We start from the raw sequence: 17324 nt of genomic DNA, 5'->3' as shown, positions 1-17324 counted from the left end.
GTTCATAGAGGCCCAGGCAGGAGGGAGGATGAAGCCCGCCACATGAGGCCCCTGGGTGGGGCAAGACTGGGACAAATCCTAGGACCGGGGCGCTGTGTGTGTGTGTGTGTGTGTGTGTGTGTGTGGCGGGGGCGGGGGGGGGCTGGAGATCGGGGGAAAGAGGGGGCTGGGCTGGGCACGGGAGGCCCAGGGCTGCCCGGACGAACAGATGATAGTCCTCTCGCTTGTTCTCTGGGTGTGCGAACCCTGAGGGCAGCGGCAACCTGGTAATGTCCCGGATGAAGGGGGGTCGGCGGGTGCAGATGTCTTCTCGAAAATTGTAACTTTATGAGCCAGGTTGGAAGCTGGGTGACCTTGACTCAGTCTCTGAGGACAGCCGTTATGTTGAGTACCTGAGGCCTGGAAGGTGGTTCTCAAACGTTGGGGTCCCAGGACATCCCTAGAGTATGTATGTATGTATGTATGTATGTTAACGTATGTTTATTTTTGAGAGAGAGAGACACACACACAGCACAAGTGGGGGAGGGGCAGAGAGAGAGGGAGACACAGAATCCCAAGCAGGCTCCAGGTTCTAAGCTGTCAGCACAGAGCCCAACGTGGCATTCGAACTCATGTGATATGAGATCATGACCTGAGCTGAAGTCCAACACTTAACCGACTGAGCCACCCAGGTGCCCCTACAGTATTTATTTTTTTATAGAGTTTATTTGAGAGAGAGAGAGAAAGAGTGCAAGTGGGGGAGGGGCGAGGGAGAGGGAGAGAGAGAATCCCAAGCAGGCTCTGCACTGCCAGCCCAATGAGCTCAACTCACAAACCATGAGATCATGACCTGATGGGGAAGCAAGAGTCATGCTTAACCATCTTAGCCACCCAGGCACTCCATGGACATCTCTACAGTGTAACAAATTAGGACTCCAAAAAGCCTTTGTTTATGTGGGTTATCTCCATAGTCATTTGCCATGTTAGAAATTTTAAAAATATTTATTTACTTTCAGACAACATGCTAACATAAACACCAGATATCCAAGTTGCAATAGCCATAGTTTGTCGGCTCTTGCAAGGAAAATAACATTCTGTGAAAAAAGCTAGTTCAGTTGGCAACTGAAAGCACACAAGCGCTATTTCTTCAAACAGCTGTATTTCAGCAGGTGCACAAGTGCTTTATGGATACTTTCCGTTTTGTCACAGTACTTGAGGGTGGATGTTTTATAAAATAATCATTTTTTGCTTCATCATGAATATCCTGAAATGAAATTGCCCTTTTTTTTTTTTTTGGTCTTTTTACCGTGAGTGCATAAGGGTGAAGAATCTAACGAACACTGGTATAGTTTGGTGCCACTACCTTGATTTGTACTAGGGCATTAAGAGTTTTACCCACCTTTTTTTTTAAGTTTATTGTTTTGAGAGAGAGAGCGTGAGAGAATCCCAGGCAGGCTCTGCACTGTCAGTGCGGAGCCCAGTGCGGGGCTTAAACTCATAAATGGTAAGATCATGACCTGAGCTGAAGTTGGATGCTTAATTGACTGAGGCACCCAAGCACCCCAGTTTTACCCACTGTTTGATTATGCACCATCAGTGGACACGGTGAAATGTGAACACGGTGAAAAGGGCTGGTTATCTCAGTAGTCCTACTGTGAAATGGCTTTAATTTCCAATTACCCTGAAGAGGTCTGTGGATCTCTAGTGGCCTGAGAAGGCCAGTGATTACTTTGAGGACTGTTAGCGGGTAGGGGATCAGTAGAAACAATTGGCAGGAGGAAGAGAGCAGAAAGGTCTGCGCATTTGCTGTCTGGAAGCTGAAGCTTCTGGGTACATAGGGAACAAAGTAACCTGCCAAGAATATGAAGAGAGCAGTTGGACTGGAGCTTGAAAAGAAAGAGGATGAAGATAAGGCTGAGTAAAGTAAGGTAAAATTTTAATGATCCAGGTGAGGTTGGTGATGAATTCTTAATGGCTTTCTATTGAAAGCTAGGAATGATTTTTCTGACTGCTTTTCGTTAGTTCCATTGGATAATCAGATGGAAGTGGCCTTGCAGATCATGTAGCACACCAGCCCCCATTCTGTAAAAGAAAAACCTGAGGGATTTTCTCAGGGTACAGAGCTTCCTGTGATCATACTAGGGCCGAGTCCGTAGAAAACTAAATCGGGCATCCTGTGAAGCATAGGCTGCCTGGATTTAAGTAAGGCAAAATGAATAATACTGATCTGTAAATGGTGTGATTGTGTGGATTCCAAAAGACTTCCCAGAGTGTTGATGAATTTCTTCTCTGAAGGAGTGCATTCCTTGTCATTGGAGAAGTTCTTTCTGCAACTGAATAGTTCCTTCTGGGATGGATTCTTAGGGTATTGTGGCGTTACGTGAATCTCTATGCCCCTAATTGGAGAGTTGGTGTTTGTGTGATAAGAAACGGGACTTCGGGGGCACCTGGCTCAGGCGGTTAAGCGTCCGACTTCAGCTCGGGTCATGATCTCACGGTCTGTGGTTCGAGCCCCGTGTCGGACTCTGTGCTGACAGCTCAGAGCCTGGAGCCTGCTTCGGCTTCTGTCTCCTTCTCTCTCTGTCCCTCCCCTGCTCGTGCTGTCTCTCCATAATAAACAAACCTTAAAAATAAAAAAAAATTGCCTGCCAAACTTAAAAACAGGACTTCAAGTTCTTGGTATTGTATATTAGGATTTAGGGTAGGTGGGACACCTTGAATTTTATTTGATCTCCTCTATGTATTTGTAAGGATAAGGTGTCTAAAATAGAACAAATGATTAATGACTGTACAGTTATGTTTATGGCAGGAAAGATAGGATACAGTCAAAATAGGTACTTTGAGTCTAAGGAAACCACCAAAGGACAGTGTAGTGTCCTACCGTTTGTGATGTCTGGTTGCCATGAACTCCTAGCCTTGAGGTGAAGGGAGTGGTCACTAGAAGCTGAGAAGGTGGCTTTATCAAGAACACTGACTGCTGAAAGTTTGTGGCCTTGATAAACACACTCAGGGAGCCCATGGCAGTCCGGCAGGGTGGGAGCCAGGAAGTGAGCACCCTGACCACACTGTCCTCTAACCTCGCAGTCTCTTGCTGATGCCTGCCTTGGCTAATGCAGCCAGAAGCCAGGTGCAAGGAAGCCCCTTTAATGCAGTCCAGATGGGTCAGCCTCCCTGAGCACAGCCCTGGGTGGAGAAAATAGAGGGTAGCTGTAGATGGGTAGATGGATGGCACACATATGGTGACCACGGGCACCTGGGCCATGGTGACCTGTGTCCAAGTCCACTCTTCCTTCCCTGATCTGTTACTTGGACAGGACACCATCAGAAACTAATCGCTATACTCTTTCGAGAATAACTGTGGCTGTATGGTGACTGTGGCTGTATGTGACTGTATGGTGTGGCGTTTATCATGGACATTACGTGTATGGTAGCAAACACTTCTGTGTAGGGGCTAAGTCCGGCACTTAGGAGCTAGGGTGGTTTAGAGCACCTCAGTTTTCATAGGGACTTGAAAAGGGTCACGTAAGCCTTCTGGGAAAGGTCTGGGAAAGCCATCGACAATGTGAAATACATGTAGATGTGTGTGTTAATATGGTTTCGATGCCATATAGCGTTGGTTCCCTTGAAGACAAGGGGACCTCAACGTTTGTGTTCTGGTTCCCAGCGCGAGTGCATCTCTATCCACGTGGGGCAGGCAGGTGTCCAGATCGGCAATGCCTGCTGGGAACTGTACTGCCTTGAACATGGAATTCAGCCCGATGGTCAGATGCCAAGCGACAAAACCATCGGTGGTGGGGATGACTCGTTCAACACGTTCTTCAGCGAGACTGGGGCTGGCAAGCATGTGCCCAGAGCGGTGTTTGTGGACCTGGAGCCCACCGTGGTCGGTAGGTACTCGGGCACTTGGGCGGCTTTCCCGGGAGAGTGGGAGAGCCTCCCTGAAGCCCCCTCCATGCCCTCTGTGCTCCTTTGAATCCTTTCTGCAGAAAGGACGGGGTGTACAAGTACACGCCTGTGGCTACATCAGGTGAGAAACTGAGGCTCCTAAGTTAGCAGAACCTGACGTACAGGAAAAACATAGGCTGGTAATAGATTCACTCGTGGCCGCCTCAGCCCCAGGCAGGTGGTTGTGTAGACTCCACCTGCGGGGTGCCCAGGCACTGGTCCCTCCTTAACGCTGCGCACACCAAAATGCTGCTGCGTGAGAACCTTGACCTGCATCTGACAGAAAGGTAAGTAGAGAACATTCGTTGGCTTCCTCCGGATTAGAAGGCTGAAGTGGTTGCCAGGGAGAGCTGCAAGGAGAGAGCACCTTTCAGTGGCCACCCAGGGGAAGACAGGATGTCACCCTAAAGCCTGTGAGAGGCAGGCCACAGAGGGTGCCCTGATGGGACTGGCCGGCCAAGGTCATGCTGACCTGGTGACTGTCTGGTATGTAAGCGATTTTTTAGTTACACTCTTTGAGGTAGCTGTGGGTAGGAGGACATACGTATGCACGTGCAGAATCACCTGTGTGCGGGTGTGAGTGGTTTCCCTTCTTTGAGGACCAGTCAGATTGGACTTTGTACCTCCACTTGACTTTACCTGCTGAGCCATAGATTGCTGTTGTGGTCTGCGTATGACGCAGAGACGTTTTCTACGAGACCCTGATGCCGCCGACCCGCGAGGAACGGCACGTGCTTGGTAGAGCCCGACGGTCCCCAAACCCACCCCTCCTGGTGAGTTGACAACAGGCTTGAAGCCCTGCGGCCCACGTGTCCTCTTTGTAGATGAAGTGCGCACAGGGACCTACAGGCAGCTCTTCCACCCAGAGCAGCTGATCACCGGGAAGGAGGACGCAGCCAATAATTACGCCAGAGGCCACTATACCATCGGCAGGGAGATCGTTGACCTGGTCCTGGACCGGATCCGAAAACTGGTAAGGGGGTGCCGAGAAGGCTTCCTGTGGACGTTGCCCCGGACGGGAGGGTGTGCAGGGATTGCGACCAGGAGGTCGCTCTGGCAAAACCCCAGGCCAGAATCTTGAGTCCACGTTTCCCTTCACGTGTGGCTTCGGTGCGTCCGTACATCTCTAACGTCTGCCTTGCTTTGCTCCTGAGCGTCCTGCACGTGCGCTGTGGACGATTTGAATGTGTGATCATCCCGCAGAGGCAAAGAAGCGAGCGTGGCTTGTCGGAGGTCGGCGGTGTGGCTTCCGCAGGCACTGACTCACGGTCTCTGGTTTCTCTCAGGCGGATCTGTGCACGGGGCTGCAGGGCTTCCTCATCTTCCACAGTTTCGGGGGCGGCACCGGCTCTGGGTTTGCGTCCCTGCTCATGGAGCGGCTGTCGGTGGACTACGGCAAGAAGTCCAAGCTGGAGTTTGCCATCTACCCGGCCCCCCAGGTGTCCACGGCCGTGGTGGAGCCCTACAACTCCATCCTGACCACCCACACGACCCTGGAGCATTCTGACTGTGCCTTCATGGTGGACAACGAAGCCATCTACGACATATGTCGGCGCAACCTGGATATCGAGCGGCCCACGTACACCAACCTTAATCGTCTGATCGGGCAGATCGTGTCCTCCATCACGGCCTCCCTGCGATTTGATGGGGCCCTGAACGTGGACTTGACGGAATTCCAGACCAACCTGGTCCCCTACCCCCGCATCCACTTCCCCCTGGCCACCTACGCCCCGGTCATCTCAGCTGAGAAGGCGTACCACGAGCAGCTGTCTGTGGCCGAGATCACCAATGCCTGTTTTGAGCCGGCTAACCAGATGGTCAAGTGTGACCCTCGGCACGGCAAGTATATGGCCTGCTGCATGTTGTACAGGGGGGACGTGGTCCCGAAAGATGTCAACGCAGCCATCGCCACCATCAAGACCAAGCGCACCATCCAGTTTGTGGATTGGTGCCCAACTGGATTTAAGGTAGGACTGGGTGATGTTGAGTGGTGTTACCGGTCAGCAGGCAGCCGACCAAGCACAGCATGCCCTTTGTAGGGGATGCCCTGTTCCATGGCAGCCAGCCCCTTGGTCATAAATCAGTGAGCCAGAGTGATAATTTATTCAGTGGTGCCATTTGAACTCCCTTCCTGAGTTATCACATTGTGTATCTGCGTGAGAATTTTCTGTTTTAACAGAACAGAAAGTTTTTGGAAGGATTTTTGTTGCCGCTTCCGGGTGAAAGAATTAGTGTGGGAAAAATAGTTTGGACTTAGAAATGTAGCAGTTTTCAAGGGCATTTTGATAATTGATGTGGATATTTGAAATTGGGGTATCACTGTAAACATCAGTGTTCCTAAATCCCACGTCATTCTTCAGGCATAAGGAAATTAAACCAAATCTAAATGTCCCACGCAGCATTTGATTTAACGAAAAATGGTCATGGATGTTTCTGGAAGAAATGGCAACATACTCATTTCTCTGTTAGTAAGATTGGCAAGTTTGGGCAGAGGCTGCCTCCAACACAGTTTGTGCCAGTCTTCCATCTGATACAGAATAGGAAACTTGCTGTAGCTCTTCAGCTTTGTCCAGTACTTGGACGCTAAGCTGTCGATGCTTTCCATCTGGGAAAACGTGCTTCCCTCTGCCTTGCTTTCCATGCCGCCTAGCTGGCTCAGACCTTACTGCTTCTGGTGGGCTTGCTGCAGCGGGTCCTTCACTAGCCCTTCCTATTCTGGGTTCAGGGATCGGCACAGTTGGCAGACCAGCCACGTAGAGTTTTGTGTGGACACACCCACACCTGTTCATTGGTGTCTTGTTGTGGCTGCTTTTGTGCTCCAAAGGGAGAATTAAGTAATTGTGACAGAGACCATGTGGCCCACCCAGCCTAGAATATGTGCTGCCTTGCTCTTTTTTTTGTTAACACTTATGTTCATTTTTGAGACAGAGAGAGACAGAGCATGAACGGGGGAGGGTCAGAGAGAGAGGGAGACACAGAATCTGAAACAGGCTCCAGGTTCCGAGCTGTCAGCACAGAGCCCGACACGGGGCTCGAACTCACAGGCCGTGAGATCGCGACCTGAGCTGAAGTTGCACACCTTAACCAACTGAGCCACCCAGGCGTCCCTGTCTTGCTCCTTATAGACAAAGTTTGCCGACCCCAGCTCTAACTGACCCTGTGTATTCCTGCCCAAACCTCTGGTCGTGGTGTCTCCTGGTTTGGAAACTTAGAATGCCTCCCCTTTTGGACCCAGCCCTCGAATATCACCCCCTTTCTCCTACTTAGCACACACATAGGCCACCTCCTGTTGCAGTAGTAGCAACAGTCCTAGGACCTGAGGGTGTGCCTGTCGCCCTGTTATGCACAGGCTGGCTCATTTGGTAGGAGACCGGGGGTATGATCTCCCCTGGTGATACAACCATAGTACTCTGAATCGAGTGGAAAAGGTTTCAGCTACAGAAATGAATCCCCATCTTGTAGAAGCCTATGGGGAAAATAACATGAGCAATACAAAGCAGCGTCCCCTTTTAGAAGCAGCAGCCCTGTTACCTGAGCACCTGTCACGTGTCTCAGTTGCTGGGACACAGCCCTTCAGGCAACTTGGGACTGAGCCGGGAGCCAGGGCTCCTTTTCCCCAGTTTTCCTGGTCTGGAAACCGGCACCCTGCTCACCTGACACCTTGCCTGGCACAAAGAAGGCACCTGCATGTCTTTTGTTTCCATGAAAGCAGCTACCATTTCTGGGTTTGACAGAAGTTGCACAGACTGTTTTCTTCCCCTTCTCTGACAGGTGGGCATCAACTACCAACCCCCCACCGTCGTCCCCGGAGGGGACCTGGCCAGGGTGCAGCGGGCCGTGTGCATGCTGAGCAACACTACCGCCATTGCCGAGGCCTGGGCCCGCCTAGACCATAAGTTTGACCTCATGTATGCAAAGCGAGCCTTTGTGCACTGGTACGTGGGGGAAGGCATGGAGGAAGGGGAGTTCTCCGAGGCCCGGGAGGACCTGGCAGCTCTGGAGAAAGATTATGAAGAGGTGGGTGTGGATTCCGTGGAAGCAGAGGCTGAAGAAGGGGAAGAATACTGAATGGGGACATGGCTGGCAGGCATTCCTGTCTCCCTCTCTCTCTTGCCACCCTGCAGCACAGGTGGTTTTCAGTTGTTTCCAATTAAAGTTTCTGTATGAAACTTCGGTCTATTGTGATGCTCATTTGGGATACACTCATGTGACTGCACAGATGGGTAGGACCCCAAGGCCTGTCAGGCCGTGTGGAAAGCTGTCCTGGGCTGCACTGTGAGTTTTGTACAGCACTACCTACATCTGTAGGGAGCCAGTGCATACTTGACATGATCTGCATGGCCTGGGGAAAACAGTTCTTTCCAAACTGAGGTTCCAAAGCACAAAGATTGCCTAGATTCTAGCAAAACTGAGTTAGGCTTTCAATTGAATTTGCAATTTTTCAGGTTTCTCTGTTGATGGCACATGGTGACTAATGTGTAAGTTTGGAACTGGAGGTTGAACACCTGAGGTCCATGGAAGGGGGCTGTCCATAAAGTCCTTAATGCTGTGGGTCAAATGTTGTAGGGTGAGGACATTGGGCAGGGGCGGGGGGGGGGTGTTGGAGTTTTATTGGATTCTCCATGGCATTCACAGTCACAGGGTGAGCTCTAGATTACGGCTCATCTTTGGCTTTACTGTGCACGTAACCTGTAAGACAGCATTTCCACTCCACCCTCAGACCCTTGCAGCTCTACCCTGGGAATGGTCTCGGCAAAAGCACCGCACCTTTCTCTTTAGCGAAACGTGTCGACGTGCATTTATAAAAGTTTTAGTAACAAGAGTTTGAACTGTGCAGGTCACTTCTATGTGGGTTTTTTACAGCATGGTACTGTAAATGTATTTCTCTTACGACTTTCTTTTCTCTAGTTTCCTAGAGTATAATACAGTATGTAATAGTATATGATATATATAGTATATGTATATAGTCTATAATACATACGTAAAAGATGTGTTAATTGACTGTATATTATCAGTAAGGCTTCCTACTAACAGTGGGCTGTTGGTAGTTAAGTTCTGGGGAGTCAAAAGTTACGCTTGGATTTTCAACTATGCAGGGGCTGGTGCCCCTGACCCCCATTTGTTCATGGGCCAACCATACAGATATTTTTCTCTATGACCTGAAAATTAGGTATAGTAGGGTGAAACCACTGGTTTAGGTCAGTTGGTTGTTACGTTCAGCTGCAGTACATCTAGGCCCACAATGCAAAACTGATTCTCAATCTTTGAGCCTTAATGTATTCAAAAGGTGATAGAAAACAGCTTGGATGGACCCTCGGTTTTTCACAAAGCTTTATTACCAACCGGAGGAAACCACACGTAACCTCTGCTAGGAGGCTGGTGGAGCCCACGGCTGGGTGGCGTGAGAAGTCTGCCCGTCTCAGGTGCTGCTCCGAGTGGGGCTCTTCCCCGGCCCGCCCCCCTTCGGCAGCCTGGTAGCACTGGGTTGTCGGGGCATTCTTTGGCTGGATCCTTCCCGGCCGCCACGCTCTGCCAGTGCTGGGCCTCCACCCAGAGCCGTGCTGCCTTTGTTTCTCCCTGAGCGGACGCAGAACACAATTGTTAGGAACCAGGGCAAACTCCACAGTCGGCACACCTACTACATTTGTGTTCCTTGCACATTACGTCTGGTACATCTCTGTGCGACCTTTCAGCCAGGGATCCTCTCAGCTCTGAGCCCTGAGGCTGAGGACCACCTGGAGAGGGCACATCCGAGAGAAGTCCTCCACAGAGTGCAAGAGGCCCTCGAGCATAGGTCCTAGGACAGAAGCAGCACGAGGAACAATGGGGAAAGTCCGCAAGGCCCATTTAGGGAAAGGTGAGCTCAGCCGGTTGACTCCCGCCCTGGAGAGTGTAAGGAATCGCCCGACCACCAGCAGCACAGGAGGGCTCGCCACCAGGGCCACCACTTCGAAGCCTCCCCTGGCGCTCCCTGCTCCAGATCACCCACAGCTGAACTGCTGGAAGCACATCCATCAAGAATGGAAGTCAGGCTTTTGGATTTGGACCTTGGAATCTTTCCCTCAGGCGTTTCCCTGACTACCTCAAAGTATTTTGCAAACTTTCGCTGGTCAAGCCTCTTGCTCTCAAGTTCAGCTCCGGGATCCTGTGACTGGCTTCATGCTGAGGCTTGACTGCTCAGAGGAAGCTTGCCCTGACCACAGGTAGTCACATTCAGATGGAGACCACTGGTGCAGATATCCCTTGACTTGTAATTTACTTACCTTCCCCTCTTTCTGTGAAGACAGGAAGATCTGTAATCACACTTGGGCCAAACTTTATTCTAAAGGAATGGCTTCCCTGGCTTCAGGATGTTGACAGCATTCACAAGACCGAGAGGACACCAGGAGGCACAAAATGTGCCCAGGAAGCAGGCTCACCCCCTGGGTCACAGTCCCTCCCCACTGGGCCTTCCCCACCCAGGGCTCCTCTCTGCTCCAGCCTGGCAGGGTCCATCCTGCAGACTCTGACCAGGGGATGCGTCCCATGTTTGACCCTCAACCTTAATGTCAGTTCGTAGTCAAATAAACAGCCTGCAATGGGGACATGTGGGTTTTTGGAGAACAGACACCATGAATTTCTTGGGGGCATGTTGAGTCACTCCTGGTTCACCATTTGTCACCTGGAACAAGGAGAGGCACCTACATTTGTGACACTGCAGTTCCTGGCTTCTTCAAGACATCAGACTCCCTTTCCATCCTCTCTGACACTACTTTCTCCCCAGGACTCCTGCAGAGATAGGACAGCCCTTCCTAAGAGCATTTCTGAACAGCTCCTCCCCAGGGAACAACAGGGGGTCTTTGCTGCCTAGTGGGGTGGAAAGGGTTACCATGGTGCCACTGCTTGGAATGCCACAGCTCAGATTTTCCCCTGCCCTGCCTCCCTGGGCTTGCACAGGTTTGATTCAATGGAGATGTAATAACACGTTACAGAGGGCCAAGGGCATGTGGTGGGGTGAAGCTGGGCCAACTCAGCCTGCCAGTGGTTCATGGAAAAAAACAAAAGTAGAGAACCGTCACCACACATTTCCTTCTTCCTGTTACACATTCTGATATTCTGGTTCCCACTGACTGGTCAGTGGGCAAGGATCCTGTCTCCTGTGAGGGCACGAGCCCCGCCACCCTACAGCTCCCGACCTGCTGGTCAGCTATGAGGCCATGTCCCTCTCCAGGCCTGGCCAGACTGGCATAACTCATCTGTAGCACCTGGCCTACCCCTGCGTGCTTAGGCATCCTACAGACTAGGCCCAGGGCTCCTGAAGGACCTGAAAATATAGCTCAAGCATAGGCCACCCCCAAAATGGCAGTGTGGGTCTCAGACGTGGGCCCGGGTCTGAATGCAGCTTTTCTTCACCCTGTCATATATCTGGATTTCCTCTCCCCCTCAGTATAATGACCAGGGCCCTTCTGGAAAGTCCAGGATGAGAGGAAAGGAGAAAATAGCAAATAATGTTCATTTTTAACCTTGATGAGGCTGACAAACCCTGGAAATAAGACACCAATGTAAATTTGAGCCATTAAGAGAACCATCTAACCGTTTATCGAGCTCTGCAATTCTTGGAACCTTCAGGAATCACGTGCTCTCAGTTAGTGGAGAGACCCACTTAGGCCTCATGCAGAGCTGGGGAGGCATTCTGGTCTGAGGAGAATGGTGTGAGGGCCTGTCAGTGGACAGACCTGCTCTGTCCTGGACACAGCAGGGGACTTTCTGGAACCGGTCTTACCTGCCCCAGCTCCCTGCAATGGGGTAGTTAGGGTCCCATGGATTGGAGGGCAGGACTGAGCCAGAGGTGACTATAGGCTAGGGTGGGTGGCAGTGACATGCCCCCAGGCCCGATGCCTGAGGAGCCCTCACGGGTGTCAAAGACAATGAGCACTGAAGGTTAAAAACAGCCTGGCTCACGGTGTTAAAAAGTTGGTGCTCCTCCTACCCCTAATACCTGACCGAACCCCCCCCAACCCCAGATGAAGCAAAACCCCAAAGGCAACCCTAAACACACCCCCTGCGGCTGGGGAGCTGGCCCGCCCCAGCGGGACCCACTGAACCATTTAACTCTGGTGTGGCCCATGTGATCCCAACTCCCCATCCCCTGCAAGCTCTGTTGGCAGAGGTGCGGGGGGGATCAAGGGTTGACAAAAAGCCCAGAATGTGAGAAGCTGCTCCCATCTTGCCCATGTTCCCCGGGAGTGGCCTTTCTCCTTCATGGTGGGAGCACTCCCTCGTGCTCAAATGGGCCGGTGGGGCCCCTGAGGTCAAATATTAGTGATTGGCCGTAAGCGGACACTGGATGTGTGTGTGAGGAAGGAAAAGAACAAGGGGGTGAGGCAGCATAGCAAGTGCCCTGATATCCTCAAGGCTGGCTGGCAAGGTCTGGTGGCCAGGGTGAGCGTGCAGCCAGGACCACCTATCACCGCTACTCGAGAGCCCACCGGAAGGTCTACACGCACCAGCCAGTCCTGCTGCCCTCTCTGGCTGAGCACACACGAGTGGCTTAATCAGTCAGTGCTTCCAGAACACATACAGACATAATGACAAAGACTGATGTGCACCATGGACATGCACACATGCACTTTTAGCCCTTAACTGGGCCTGTGCTGCTTAGGAGAAGTGACCCTCTCCTGCACACATGCAGTACATACAGCCCTGACTCAGCGTTTCAGGCAAAGTTCAATTGTTCTGGAGCAGCACTGTCCCAACAGAAATATGATGTGAACCACATGTAACTCATTTTCCAGTAGCAACATTAAAAAGTAAAAAGTGGGGGAGGGGCTAGGTGGGCTCAGTCAGTTAGGTGTCCGACTTCGGCTCAGGTCATGATCTCATGGTTTGGGGGGTGGAGCCATGTGTTGGGCTCTGCGCTGACAGCTCAGAGCCTGGAGCCTGCTTCGGATTCTGTGTCCCCCTCTCTCTCTGCCCCTCCCCCAGTGGAGCTCTGTCTCTCTCTCTCTCAAAAATAAATAAATGTTAAAAAAAAAAAAAAGTAAAAAGAAACAGGAAATTAATATAAATCATGTATTTTAATTAACCTAAAATGTGCAATATTACCATTTCAGCATGTAATCGATATGAAAATTACTTGTGAGGTATTCTTTTTGTTCCAGTTCTCTGGCATCTGGGTGTCTGGTGTGTACTTAAACTTGCAGTGAGTCTCAGCCGCAAGCCCTGGGGGGCCCGTGGCTCCTGTACTGGACAGCGCAGCTCTGTGTAGGGCTCACAGCTTCTGCACACCAAACTTCATCTTACACATTCCAGAGGAACATCTTTTTAAAGCATACAGTTTCCCTAAGCCTCAGCAGAGAACACTCGACCGAATTTTATTTTTCCTTGGTGACCACACCCTCATCATGACAAGCATTTACCCTCTTTGTGCTCTTAGGGTCTTCTGTTTCCCCATGTTCTGCCTAGTAAAGCCAGGAATGGATGAGCTTGTCAGTGACAGTCCCCACAGGCCACCTGGATGCTGAGCATGCTGCAGCTTACCAGATCAAACTCCTGGGCGGGCCTCCAGCCCCTGGTCTGCAGCAGCTGCCACCCCAATTCTGTGGGAAACCTAAGGCCAGCGAGCCCTAACAGCCCCAAACCCCCATCATGATCCTAGGCTACCACAGTCCCCCAACTGATCACTCTGACAACTCTCCTCATTTTTTTCTACCTCAGATTCTGCCCAAGGTCTGTGTGGACAGACAGATTCTGCAACATGTGGCCTCAGAGCTCTTGGTCTCCGATGGCCTCTGCCTCTTGGCCACAGCACACTCCTGGCATGGCCCCTCATGTGCCCCACTCCCCTCCACTGCCTCCCCACCCACCCCCTCTCCAGGCTGCCCTCTACCCTCACTGGGCACCTCCCCAGGACCTCTATGTCCTCATATCCTGGCCATTGGCTGCCCAACCCAGCACACCCAAGGCATAAGCACTTGAGAAAACCCTGTGGGGCCCAGCACTCCATGCCGCTCCTGTCCCTATGCTTGGGGCTTCTTCCCCACCTCTCTCCGAGCCCCTCTGTGTCAGTGCTCTGAGCACCAAAGCAAACCCACTCCACCTCTGGGCTCTCCGCCCTCCCTTTCCCACCTCTCCCCTCCAAGCTCAGGCCCGCTCCCACCAGTGACCTGGGCCCGCATCTCAGGCTGGAGCGCTCCCCACTACTCCTACCTCAAAGGGCTGCAGGGCAACAGGACGCTGAGCCTGCTTAACCCTTGCTGCTCCAGCAAGGCTGGCTACACTGGCTTCCTCCTGTCTCTGTCACCATTGGTGTATCTAGCCATCTCCCAAACTGGAAGGGGGACCTGTCCATCTCACAGCCCCCCTGAGCCCTCAGCGCTGAGAGCCAGCCTGGCACCCAGTCACTGGGTGAGCAAGCAGCAACACCCCCTTGAAAGAGGAGGGCTCCGTTCCCAGTTTCTCCCTCCCTCTGCCCACTGATTCCTCAACTCAGCCTTGTAGTCGACTGGCTCTACCCTGACCTGCCCCTTGGCCCTTCCCCATGCCGAGTTTCGGGTGGCACCTAGAACAGCGAGGTAGGTGATGTGGGAAAGGATATGGAGAGCACAGCCAGGGCATCTGTGGGATCTCAGGCCCTCACACGCCCCTGGCTCTGGGCCTCCAGCCTCACCACACCGGGCAATGCCTGGAAGGTACCCTCAGCTCAGGAAACAGGCAGGAAAGGACAATCACATCTTACCCTCTAGGCTACCTGTCAGGTGACAGCATCTAAGCAACCAAGGTGTTTCTCACACCTAAGGCTTCCCTCTCTACAGCAAAGTAAAGGCTCTCCTGCCCCTCGGCCTGTTGCCCTCCTCTCGGGGTGAGGGCACCTCTACAGAGCACAAGTCACACCTGGCAGAATTGGCCTCTGGGGGCAGGGGGCGTTGGTCCCATTCCAGAAGTACTGCAAGTGGTCTCTAATAAACCAAGATCTGAAATTGTGTCCCCAATCCCTAAGCTGTGTAACAGGGATGGCCCATAGGGTCCTGCCCTGGCAGTTCATCTCCAAGTTGCTCTGACTCTTGAATAGGGGCCACAGCAGTTTCCACAGAAACAAGAAAGAGCACCAACCCCCAGAGATAAACCAGTAAACGCAACCTGCAAAAGGAGAGAACAGGCAGCAAGAGAACCGGAGGGAACCGGGGGGCCCTGGAGAGAGAGGCGAGTGCGTGGCAGCTGGGCCGTGGAGCAGAACCGGAGAGGCCGCAGGCCGCGGGGCCGAGGAAAAGGAGGGCCTTGCAGGGGGACTACAGCTCTTGGCAGAGAGAAAGGAGGCCTCTGGAGGTCAGAGAGAGACACAAAGAGAGCAGACAGAGCGTGGATCAGTAAGGAAGCCTGCGCTCCAGTGCCCAGGGCCTCTCAGGAAAGGGGGCGTGGGTACCCAGGGCCCTGGCACTCCCTCCCACAGGGACCCAGCCTGCCCCCCACCTGAACATCGGCCCCTTCTCAGGATGTCTGTGAGTGCCCGAATCCTCCTGGCCAAGCATTCAGGTTGTTTCTGAAACTGGGAGCAGATGCGACACACCAGGAGGATGCAGCTGGAGCTCCACTGTGACACCTTTGTCATGGGCACCTGCTTAGCCCCCAGTCATGACTCTCGAGAGTGAGGAGGCCCCTCAAACTTGAGCCCAGTGCGGTGCCCACTCAGGCCTCTGCACCCTGCGTGTCTAGGGCAGCCAGGGGCTGCCATGATGACCCGTCCTGCAATCCGAGGAAGAACGCTCAGCTGGCTAGACTCCTGGGCAGCACCTGGGCCCAGCTGGGGTATAGGCTAAGGGGCGGCAGTAAGACCTCTGCCTGCCCCGCTCCCTGAACACTTTCCTGGAGGCTGTACACACCGTGAGAACAGGAACCAAAGCCACCTTGTTCCCGCGTTTGTGGAATGAAAGCATTTCTACCCAAGGAAGGAGGCAGAATCCCATATGAGGCTTAGCCTGCTGGCCACCCTGGACACCCACTTTGCGACCACCTGATCTGGACTTGCATATGTAGCAAAGGGTAGCAAAGAAACGAAACTGGGGACTGGAAACCAAAAGGCGAGCCCTTGGACAGTCCCTGTGGGTCCTGGGAGAAGACGCACAGTAAGGCCAGGCCACTCAGGACCAAGCCCACCTTGTGTCTGGCACCGCCCACGTGCCTCCCCTGCCACCCGCCTCCTGAGTCACAGGGGCAGGGAGCACCGGGCCCAGCTCTGACCTCGGGTCTCCGGGACGCTCGATGTGGGCAGAGACACGGCCACAGGGTCCTGGGGCTCGCTCGCCAGCCTCTGCCCAGCACACATGGACTTGAGCATCTGGAAGACAGCGAGGGGCGCCACGTTCAGCTTCAGCAGGTCCACCAGGATCCTGGAGAGAACACACGCGGTGGGCAGTGAGCCTTCCTCGCCCAGGCCCAGGAAGGCCACTTCCCTCAAGACCCCAACTCTACTCTGGGCGCTCAAAGGGGTCCGAAAAGGGCGGGGTGGGGGTGGGGAGCTCCTCCAGATCAGAGGCCCGGGCGGGGGAGCAGGGGTGTCTGGGGGGGTAGGATGAGCGCGCACTCCCACCCGCGCGCGCTCACTTGAACACGTCGGGGTCTATGGCGCCACCCGCTGCCTGCGCCAGCTCGTAAAGTTCCATCTCCTCGGCGGTCAGCACCTTCTTCCGCCGCAGCGCGAGCTTCTGCAGGGCCGCCTCCAGCCCCGGGGGTGCTCCCGGCCCGGGGCCCGCGCCCGGGGCCGCCATGTACCCGGCTAGCGGGAAGACGAGCGCCCCGCCCCGCCGCGCTCCCTCCTCTGACCCCGCCTCCGCCGAGCCCCTCCGGCAGCTCCCACAGCGCCTTCTACTGGCTCCGCCGGTCGCTTCGCTCCCTGAAGCGCTACCGCCTGGCCTGCCCCGCAGCCCTACAGCAGAGGGCGCAAACCGGTTTGTCTCCTCTCCGCCATTCGATCCGCAGAAATTTACCTGCGGGATGATGAGGGATAAAAGCAGAAAAATGTGCATCTTTAGCCCAGAAAGCTGATAGCCTGCATAGTTTTGATAAGGATCAAATAAGTACTGGTTGCTACATTCTTAAAGGGTCTCATGACTGCCTGTATGTCTCATCGATAGTTAATACCGAACTGAATGATAAGCACCAGAGAAATCTTGTGACAGTAGTTTTAGGAGTAGAAATTGCAAGAAGACATTTATGATCTATACTCCCTGCACGTCCTCTCCGCCTTGAACACTAAGCATATAACCACTAGCTTCATACAGCAAAAATGCAGCTCTTTCGGCCCACAAGTCCTGTATCGTGCTACCTAAATGAATTTACTAAGTTGCACGGATCATCTCAAGAATTCTTTTTTGAGGGTCGCACTCAATGATCCCACAACAGGGAGACGTGTTAGGCGTAGGGGA

At 53.0% G+C, this 17324-nt stretch overlaps 2 protein-coding genes across 3 annotated transcripts; one reads left to right on the top strand and one right to left on the bottom strand.

The window, feature by feature from the left end:
- Nucleotides 1-3642: 3642 nt before the first annotated feature.
- On the top strand, nt 3643-8093 carry LOC125148587 (tubulin alpha-3 chain-like). Its single transcript, XM_047826567.1, has 4 exons — nt 3643-3866; nt 4749-4897; nt 5211-5891; nt 7696-8093. Exons 1-4 carry the CDS (start codon nt 3746-3748, stop codon nt 7990-7992), a joined length of 1248 nt encoding a protein of 415 aa, XP_047682523.1. The 5' UTR covers nt 3643-3745; the 3' UTR covers nt 7993-8093.
- Nucleotides 8094-9240: 1147 nt separating this feature from the next.
- LOC125148765 (mitotic-spindle organizing protein 2B) lies at nt 9241-16729 on the bottom strand. Of its 2 annotated transcripts, XM_047827001.1 has the most exons (4): nt 16504-16729; nt 16141-16289; nt 15043-15222; nt 9241-9501 (listed from the first exon to the last, which is right to left on the bottom strand). In XM_047827001.1, exons 1-4 carry the CDS (start codon nt 16665-16667, stop codon nt 9344-9346), a joined length of 651 nt encoding a protein of 216 aa, XP_047682957.1. In that variant the 5' UTR covers nt 16668-16729; the 3' UTR covers nt 9241-9343. The 2 variants fall into 2 exon arrangements, with proteins under 2 accessions (XP_047682957.1, XP_047682956.1); XM_047827000.1 differs by lacking the exon at nt 15043-15222 and having other exon boundaries at nt 16504-16721.
- Nucleotides 16730-17324: the final 595 nt, after the last annotated feature.

The sequence above is a fragment of the Prionailurus viverrinus genome, chromosome D3, assembly GCF_022837055.1.
Source record: "Prionailurus viverrinus isolate Anna chromosome D3, UM_Priviv_1.0, whole genome shotgun sequence".
Lineage (NCBI taxonomy): Eukaryota > Metazoa > Chordata > Mammalia > Carnivora > Felidae > Prionailurus > Prionailurus viverrinus.
This window is presented reverse-complemented; position numbering and strand designations above follow the sequence as displayed.

Coding starts and splice junctions, on each gene's coding strand:
- LOC125148587 (XM_047826567.1), top strand. CDS start 3,746: ATGCCAAGCGACAAAACCATCGGTGGTGGGGATGACTCGTTCAACACG. Junction 4,898..5,210: donor TGGACCGGATCCGAAAACTG/GTAAGGGGGTGC, acceptor GGTTTCTCTCAG/GCGGATCTGTGCACGGGGCT. Junction 5,892..7,695: donor GGTGCCCAACTGGATTTAAG/GTAGGACTGGGT, acceptor CTTCTCTGACAG/GTGGGCATCAACTACCAACC.
- LOC125148765 (XM_047827001.1), bottom strand. CDS start 16,667: ATGGCGGCCCCGGGCGCGGGCCCCGGGCCGGGAGCACCCCCGGGGCTG. Junction 15,223..16,140: donor GAGCGTCCCGGAGACCCGAG/GTCAGAGCTGGG, acceptor TCTGACCTCCAG/AGGCCTCCTTTCTCTCTGCC. Junction 9,502..15,042: donor CCTGTTCTCTCCTTTTGCAG/GTTGCGTTTACT, acceptor GCGTCCGCTCAG/GGAGAAACAAAGGCAGCACG.